This window comes from Salvelinus sp. IW2-2015, linkage group LG4q.1:29 (genome assembly GCF_002910315.2).
Source record: "Salvelinus sp. IW2-2015 linkage group LG4q.1:29, ASM291031v2, whole genome shotgun sequence".
Lineage (NCBI taxonomy): Eukaryota > Metazoa > Chordata > Actinopteri > Salmoniformes > Salmonidae > Salvelinus > Salvelinus sp. IW2-2015.
Window position 1 is genome coordinate 72,323,180 of NC_036842.1, and position 9,492 is coordinate 72,332,671.

Genomic DNA, 9,492 nt, shown 5'->3' on the forward strand with positions numbered 1-9,492 from the left:
ATTATGCGGTCCAGCTCATCCCCTACCATCTCAATTGGGTTGAGGTCGGGTGATTGTGGAAGCCATGTCATCTGATGCAGCATTCCATCGCTCTCCTTCTTGGTCAAATATCCATTACACAGCCTGGAGGTGTGTTGGGTCATTGTCCTGTTGAAAAACAAATGACGGTCCCACTAAGCATAAACCAGATGGGATGGCGTATTGCTGCAGAATGCAGTTGTAACCATGCTGGTTCAGTGTGCCTTGAATTCCAAATAAATCACAGACATTGTCACCAGCAAAGCACCACCACCATCACACCTCCTCCTCCATGCTTCACGGTGGGAACCACACATGCGGAGATCATCCGTTCACCTACTCTGCGCCTCACAAAGACACAGCGGTTGGAACAAAAAATCTCAGATTTGCACTCATCAGACCAAAGGACAGATTTCCACCAGTCTAATGTCCATTGTTCGTGTTTCTTGGCCAAAGCAAGTCTCTTCTTCTTATTGCTGTCCTTTATTAGTGGTTTCTTTGCAGCAATTCGGTCATGAAAGCCTGATTCACACGGTCTCCTCTGAACAGCTGATGTTGAGATGTGTCTGTTACTTAAACTCTGTGAAGCATTTATTTTGGCTGCAATTGGAGGTGCAGTTAACTCTAATGAACTTATCCTCTGCAGCAGAGGTAACTCTGGGTCTTCTTTTCCTGTGGTGGTCCTCATGAGAGCCAGTTTCATCATAGCGCTTGATGGTTTTTGCGACTGCACTTGAAGAAGCTTTCAAAGTTCTTGACATTTTCCTCTTTGACTGAACTTCATGTTTTAAAGTAATGATGGGCTGTTGTTTCTCTTTGCTTATTTGAGCTGTTCTTGCCATAATATGGACTTGGTCTTTTACCAAATAGGGCTATCTTCTGTATACCACACCTACCTTGTCACAACACAACTGATTGTCTCAAACATATTAAGAAGGAAAGAAAGAAGTTCCACAAATTAACTTTTAACAAGGCACACCTGCTTATTTAAATGCATTCCAGGTGACTACCTCATGTAGCTGGTTGAGAGAATGCCAAGAGTGTGCAAAGCTGTCATCAAGGCAAAGGGTGGCTACTGTGATGAATCTCAAATATAAAATATATTTTGATTTGTTTAACACTTTTTTGGTTCCTTCCTGACTCCATGTGTGTTATTTCATAGTTTTGATGTATTCACTATTATTCTACAATGTAGACAATAGTACAAATAAAGAAAAACCCTTGAATGAGTAGGTGTGTTCAATCTTTTGACTGGTACTGTATATATATAGTTTTTATTTTATGCTGTCAAAGATGCTGGGCTCCATTCCTACTCCCATGCACTCTTTAGAGGTCTATAGTATGTACACTATCCAGTCCTCTATTCATTTACAAGTCTTTCATGTGCAAGAACACCTTTATGAGGAGTTCATTGAAAGGCCCACATTCGTAAATGAACAAAAGCCTGTTTTCTCCCATTACCTATTAGCAAGCAGAATCTAACTCATTCCTGCCTCCCACAGCTTGCCTCCCACAGCTTGCCACCCTTGTCTTTCCCCAACTCACCCCTGTCATTCCCAGCCCCTATCCATCTTCCCCAACTCACCTCTTACAGAACATTACATTATTTATTTTGGAACACTTTACATGTGAACACGTTTTCACATGTGTAGTTTCATGTTATCACATGTTGCTTTGCATGTTGTCACATGTAAAGATCTTGTGAATTTCATCAGTTTTTTCCGTAAGGGACCCCTGKTTTCTCCATCCCCCATCCCTATTTCCCAGCTCACAGATCGTGCGCTCTTTTATCTAAAATAGACTGGACAAATGCTATGAGAATGGTTGATCATTATCAGAAGGAGGAAATGATGCTTGGCTCGCCTCAACACTAATAAAATAGTATTAGTGCCTTTTTAATAAAGTAGTTTCTATCCTCTATGTAGACCAAATTGATCTCTGATCTACGGAGTGAATAAAGAACATGGAGATAATTTTGCCTCAACAGAGAATTGAAAACAATCTCTCTTTCTCAAGAGCTTGTTTTCAATTTCATCATTTTGGTCAAAGCTGCAGTGCCAACATCAAAAACGGCCAACTGTTACCTATATTGTACTTTCTGACATTCAACTGACATATCATGTCAACTGATGGTATAATAAACAAAGTTGTTTTCCTTGTCAATCTCCTTGTCTTTTAAAGACAAAGAGTATGGATCCCTGTTTAAAATMGATCTGTAAAATCACAAGAACAACATTTAATTGATAAATGTCTTGATAAATCCAAAGTGATTTATTGTTTTCCAGTCAGATGAAAGTTAAGTGTGACATCATCCTTTCTGCATGAGATCCATGACGTCATTATGTCTATCCAGTGATGGAAAAGGTTCCCAATTGTCGTACATGAGTAAAAGTAAAGATACCTTAATAGAAAATGACTCAAGTAAAAGTGAAAGTCACTCAGTAAAATATTACTTTAGTAAAGTCTAAAAGTATCTGGTTTAACATATACTTAAGTATCAAAACTAAAAGTAAATGCAATAAATCCCTTCAAATTAAATATATTACATATACCAGACTGCACTTTTTTTTTTCATTTACGGATGGCCAGAAGCACACTCCAACACTCAGACATCATTTACAAATGAAGCATTTGTGTTTAGTGAGTCTGCCAGTTTAGAGGCAGTAGGGATGACTACGTGTTCTCTTGATAAGTACATTCAAACTTTTACCTGTCCTGCAAAGCTTTGGAAATGAAACAAGTACTTTTGGGTATCAGAGAAAATGTATGAGAGTAAAAAGTACATATTTTCTTCAGGAATGTAGTGAAGTAAAAGTAAAAGTAGTAAAAAAAAGAATAATTGGAAAGTACAGTTTCCCCCCCAAAATACTTCTGTAAAAGTATGGGTTCAACAAGGGTTCTTCTAAGAGCACTGAAAATTGCCACAAAAGGTTATTCCAAGAACCCCATAGGAGGTGGGGTTCATCGAGGAACCTTCTTAGTTGGTGGGGGTTCTTGCAGGAACCTGCCCAACTGAAACATTTGGATTTGAAAGGACCGCAGGTGCAGGCACTTAACTGAAATATTTAAAGATCTCCTCAATTTAAGGTAAGGTTTGTCCCTTGTATGATCTAAATTGATATTGTTTTACGATGATACCATCAATCTTTTCATATTTGTGCAAATTTTTCTAAAACAGTAAATGGACACAATTCAATGGATATCAATGAACAAGGAGGTAAGAATATGTAGGCTATAAGCTGTCTCTTATACACATCTAGATGTGTATAAGAGACAGGCTTACTAGTTGGTGGGGGTTCTTGCAGGAACCTGCCCAACTGAAACATTTGGATTTGAAAGGACCGCAGGTGCAGGCACTTAACTGAAATATTTAAAGATCTCCTCAATTTAAGGTAAGGTTTGTCCCTTGTATGATCTAAATTGATATTGTTTTACGATGATACCATCAATCTTTTCATATTTGTGCAAATCTATCTAAAACAATTTAATTGATACAAATAAATGGATATCAATAAACAAGGAGGTAAGAATATTTGGGCTATAAGAACACGTTGGGTGCAGAAGACTTTGTTCTTCTCTGCAGGTATACTGACGAGGAGGCATACAAAGGTATGTCAATTGGTAATGGTATGTTATGCAGATCACATTTACCATCTTCCTCTCTTACCTCTTCAATGAATATCCCATAAGCCTCTACATTATGGACAAGGTATGTGTATGAAAACCATTATCAAAACAGTTTTTTCAATTCACGTTCACCACAAAAATTAAGGTATGAATACTGTTGTGTGCATATTTTGTTAATCATCTGTATAATTACTATTTTTTGGATTCACAGACTTCGCCCTCCCTAAACCTCTGATGAGTATAACAGGAAACCTGTTCGACCACCATGCACTGCAAAATCCTTCTGGCTATGGGTACGGAGAACATCAACACATTAACATCAACACGCCAGAGGATAAACCAATTGGACTTGGGGCTCTGCTGGGAGTTTACTTCATATTTTGATTTCTTAATTCTGCTTTGCCATTAAAATAAACACTGACAACTAAAATATGGTGTTATTGTTATGCATATTCATAATAATAATAATAATAGGGGAGGGGTAGTTAAAAAAATTAACCCCCAAAATGTTATTCAAAAGGTTATTWGAGTAACCATCAAAAGGGGTTCTTTGAAGAACCCTTTTAAAGGGTTTTTCAAATATGTTACAGTGGTTCCCCCACAGTTTCAATTTGAAGAACCCCTCAAGGATACTCCAGGAACCTTTTCTTTTTAGAGTGTAGTACTTTTACTTACTTTACACCACTGTGTCTATGAAGTTCTATGACTGTTGAGTTGTCACTCAGGTCATACAGAACAGAGGCTGTGTGTTTTATTGTTCAATGTCATTATCTCACAACCTTTTTTGTACCAAGGGCAGCTTATATTTAAAGAAGCTATTACGAATGGGCTTAAATAGTGTCAGTTAACAGACAGACTGGTCAGCATCTGCAACATTCTAGAGAGACCCTATTGAGAGAACCATGTCATTCCGTGTGATTTTTGTATTTCAGACAATAAATGATGTCTCATGGGAAAAATTATTTTGCTTTGGTATGATTTTTTTTTTTAACCATTTAGCGCAGTAGAAAATACCTGGTCATTTCTGTACTGTGTCAAATTAAGTGTTAAGTTAATTATTGAAACAAATAATTTTCATGATGCTCACTTTATAGTCAGGCTATAATTGATTCATAAGGCAAAACTGAAAGAGTGATTAACTGGATCCATAATATATAACTCAATAAATAATGTAGTCTGTCCCAGAGCAACCTGGAATACCCTCCTGGGGGAAAAAAAAGGTTTAATCTGAAAATGAGCCTAATGATTCATTCTGCTCATGCTTAATTCCTCTTTTCCTCTCTTGGTCTCTCTGGATTCACATTTCTTTAGTTTCACCTGCTAGTATTGATTTTAGCAGTTTGGTGGAATAGCATTTTCCCACAGCATGGATCCTTGTAGACTTTAATAAAACATTTAATTCAGCATTTTCTCGGTGTTTGTACAGTGTTTCAAATTAAACTGATGTAAATGTATGACATAAAATATAAAGTTAGCTGACCACAGATTGATACAATTGAAATGAAAACACATTTTCAGTGTTCTGATATTACAATCCTTATATACTGTACATGATAACTGCTTGTTGGATAAATATATCCAGTTCACCTTCTTTATACAATTTCATATTGTAGATTCTGAAATAATCAATCAACTGTTCACACTGTTTGGCTTGCTCTTGATCTATTTCAGACTGCACAGTGAACATTCTGGCTCTCAACATGCAAAATTCCCTTTCACAGGAAATTGCCCACTTACTTGGTTTATCTATTTTAAGACAACAATCTACCTCATACGTGGAAGTTCCATATTCATCATCCTCCCCTTGTGAAATATGTATCAGATATGAAATATGTATCATAATGTCTTAAAATAAAACCTTTGATTACATCACTGGGATTGCCTGGCAAGAAAAATAATCGAATATTTAGTTATCTCTGGGATCTCTGGGTACAGTACATGGTGAGCTTCATGTTCTGCCTCTAAGGTTCTTCAACCCTCCTGGTCATAGATTTAAGAATTTTGGGATTATAGGACCATAATTGTTTAACAGTGTATATACAGATTTTTATATAAAGATCCTAAAATACAATAAGATAACTAAGATACAAGTACTCCGAAATATTATCTTACAACTCACTTATGAGAAATGATCGGATCTATTGCTATAAGTAGATATCAAACCCGCACTGTGCCGTGCTTTCACCCCCATTGAGTCACACACATCTCTCAGTCAGAGAGTAGGGATTCACACCTATACAATCCCAGTTCCCCCATCATTTCCAGTCTGTCCCAGACTCACCTCTGCAGGTTCCCCAGACCGTCTCCTACTGTATTCTTCACCTCCTCCTTTCCTGGTTTCAGAACCCGCTCCTTCAGCCCCGAAAACCCCCCAAAAGGCATCCTCTTCTGTTTCTCCCTGTCCTGTTCCCTCTCTTTATTTCACAGGAGTATGTCTCTCCCCCTATTTCTTGTACACTTTGCTCTGAAAAAGACAAAAAAGATCTGCTAGATGTGGTTGCTCATCTTTCCTGAGTTCTTATGCACCATGGGGCTGGCTCCGCCTTTGTGTGGTGCCACGGGTCCCTCAGACGTTTCTCAGATGTGAGATGGGCTCGTGCTGTCTGCCTCTCTCTGGCGTGACCAGGGGATCAGACTGGGAGGCAAGGGGATGATGGGCACAGTGAGGAATGACTAGGTGGAGGTGGAGGGTGTTCTTGTTGAGGCTAAGGGTGTGCAGATGTACACCTCAAGGTCCAAGGCACCAGATAGAACTCCTAGCATGGCACGGGTCACATCACCTTCAGAAGGTTCAGTGGGAAGAGAGATACATGGAGGGAGAGAGAGTGAAAGAGTACAATCCACCACCTCAGTATCTTTGCATGGTGAGCTTTGTGTGGGTGGGTGCAGTAGGAGTGAACAGCCCCCTTTGCTTTCCTCGCCTTCTGATAGCTCCACCACTTGTTGCGTGGAGGGGCTGGGGTACCTGTCTGCCTCCCCTCCTAAAGTCCACCCCCCGTTCCCTCATTAGCTCCCAGCCCTCTAGCCCAACCTCCTCAGCCAACCATGTTCATCTGATACCAACCTAGTGGATGAATGATTAAATATTGACAAGCTGCATTCAAAGAGAGACAAGAGTACCGTGGCTGCTGTGGTGAAACATAAGACTCAACTATAATCATGTTCCCGGTACACCACTCCCCATTCTTTGGCAGCTTTTCCATAGGACTGACATTTGGATTATCTGTCAGCAGCAACAGAGCTAGCTACCTGTGAGCTATTCAGACAGAGATACTGTAGCTAGCTATTGCCAGTGTCATACTGCTCTGCAGGTATACACTTACCTGCACGTGCATCTATTCAGTCACACCAAATGACACCTTTATGGGGGTTTCACTAACTTCATGCTTATTTAACTGTTACGGCAAGCCCCACCAGCCCACCTTTTTCCAGTGTGACTCTCTTTATTTGCCGGGTCATTAAATATGCATGGGGATATTGAGTTTTAAAAATGTATCAGTAAACTGCTGGGTGGTGCACTGAGCTCTAGACTCTGTTTTACTAATGGGTTGCACCAGAGTGACGGCTTGGGGCAGTGCTGCGTGTGTGTGTGTGTGTGTGTGTGTGTGTGTGTGTGTGTGTGTGTGTGTGTGTGTGTGTGTGTGTGTGTGTGGTGTGTGTGTGTGTGTGTGTGTGTGTGTGTGTGTGTGTGTGTGTGTGTGTGTGTGTGTTTGTGTATGTCTCTTGTGTGTGTTGTGAAAATGCCCTGCAGCCACTTTCTCTGCAAGGACCCACTATCCAGACCCTCCAATTCGGTGGAAAGAACATTTAGTCTAAGAGGAAATGAAGGAATTCTGGATTTTGTTTTCCTTGAGGTGGAGATGATGCTCTAGGAGTGTAACTCAGTATGGAGTTATCTGGGATGGAGATGCGATCTGGGATGACATGATGATATGTTGGTTGTGGTTTCATATGATGGGTCATTGATAGGGCCATAAAACTAGGGCCTGGAGCGTTGTCTCACGTCAGATAGAGCAACGACTCTTCAAGTTTGCATTAATGTTCATTTGAGATGCGTCACATTAAAATGATGCCACCTGTCGGAGACAATGGGGTCCGGAGTGTACATTCAACTCCGTTGGGGTTCTTCTCTTTACACTTTCAGGAAAAACCGTGCCTACCATCTAGTGGTTAGAAGGAGGTACAGGCCTAGACCATATCTATAATGAACCGATTGCTAAGTCTATAACCCCTTTATAGAAGGTGCATCATTTAAAGTGGTTCTCTAAGCAATATTGCTTCACCTCTTCTTTGTTAATAATTCCAGAGAGAAAAGAGTGTGTCTATCTATTTAATTTGGATAGTATGTCTGCCTATTTCTATGTTAAAGCTTCAGCCCTCCATACAAGATACCTTAAGTTTAAATCCATCAAAACTTGCGCTGGATTAATGTGGAGGGCATTGGAGCTGTCGATGGTGGGTCATGGACAGCCATAGCTAGACCAATGCCTCACTGTTGAACAGGAGCGTTTCTAGTAATATTCTAATGGGGGGACCAAGAACCAGTCATGGGTGGCCATGGAAAATCTGCAAATTGTATCAGAAATAGCATTGAAAATTGGCACACAAAGGTGGCCAATCATCTTTCAGGAGGGGCTGGTGCCACCACGGCCCCCCTTCTGGTACCGCCCCTGCTGTTGAGTACATAGCTGTATACAGTAGAATAGATCACCTGCTGTAGGCGGCTGTCACTAGTTACCACAGCTACAAAGTCAAGATGGGCTATATTATAAAAATGTATGAAAACAAAAATCAGCTTTTTGGACTTAATTTAGGGTTAGGCATAAGGCTAGCAGTGTGGTTACGGTTAGTGTTAGGTTTAAAATCAGATTTTAAGAAGAGAAATTTAAGAAATAGGCGGGGTTTATGACTTTGTGGCTGTGGTAGTGACGACTGCTGTAGGCTATGTTGACTCTCACAGCTCCGTGAAATCTGCGGCATTAAGGGACATTAATGGGACTAAATGAGCAAAAAGCTTCAAAATAAAAGTTATCAGCTTACTTGAACACAAGATAACAAATCGTAGCACATTTTTCCTYTTTCAAGATACGTTATTTTTCTCTGATTCTACCCTCTCCCTTTCATGCTATTTTAGTAGGTACTGAGGCTTATTGTTGAGTTCTAGTGGTTATTTAAGTGATAATGCCCGAGAAGCAGGTGTTTGGAGGATATATTGGAACGGGTGTTGTTAGGCCCGAGACCAAGTTGAGGGCCGGCATTGAGGGCATTATCAAATCAAACTTTATTTGTCATGCGCGCCAAATACAACAAGTGTAGACTTTACCGTGAAATGCTTACTTAACAAGCCCTTAACCAACAGTGCAGTTCAAGAAGAGTTAAGAAAATATTTACCAAGTAGACTAAAATAAAAAGTAAAAAAAGTAATAATAAAAAGTAATACAATAAGAATAACAATAACAAGCGGGCACCGGTACCGATTCAGTGTGTTAGTTGAGGTAATTTGTACATGTAGGTGGGGGTGAAGTGACTGTGCATAGATAATAAACTAGCGAGTAGCAGCAGTGTGCAAAAGGGGGGGGGGGGTCAATGTAAATTGTCCGGTGGCGATTTTATTAATTGTTCAGCAGTCTTATGGCTTGGGGGTAGAAGCTGTTGAGGAGCCTTTTGGTCCTAGACTTGGCGCTCCGGTACCGCTTGCCGTGATGTAGCAGAGAAAACAGTCTATACACTTGTGTGACTGAAGTCTCTGAAAAATGTATGGGCTTTCCTCTGACACCGCCTATTGTATAGGTCCTAGATGGCAGGAAGCTTGGCCCCAGTGATGTACTAGGCCATTCGCACTACCCT

General features: G+C 40.2%; 1 protein-coding gene across 1 annotated transcript in view; it reads right to left on the minus strand.

The window, feature by feature from the left end:
- The window catches only part of slc17a8 (solute carrier family 17 member 8), a 34,100-nt gene extending 27,655 nt beyond the window's left edge, over positions 1-6,445 (minus strand). Inside the window, exon 1 of the mRNA XM_023985622.2 lies at positions 5,927-6,445. Coding sequence (XP_023841390.1) covers positions 5,927-6,027 — 101 coding nt within the window. The 5' untranslated portion in view covers positions 6,028-6,445. The remainder of the gene's footprint in view (positions 1-5,926) is intronic.
- Between the last annotated feature and the right edge of the window lie 3,047 nt (positions 6,446-9,492).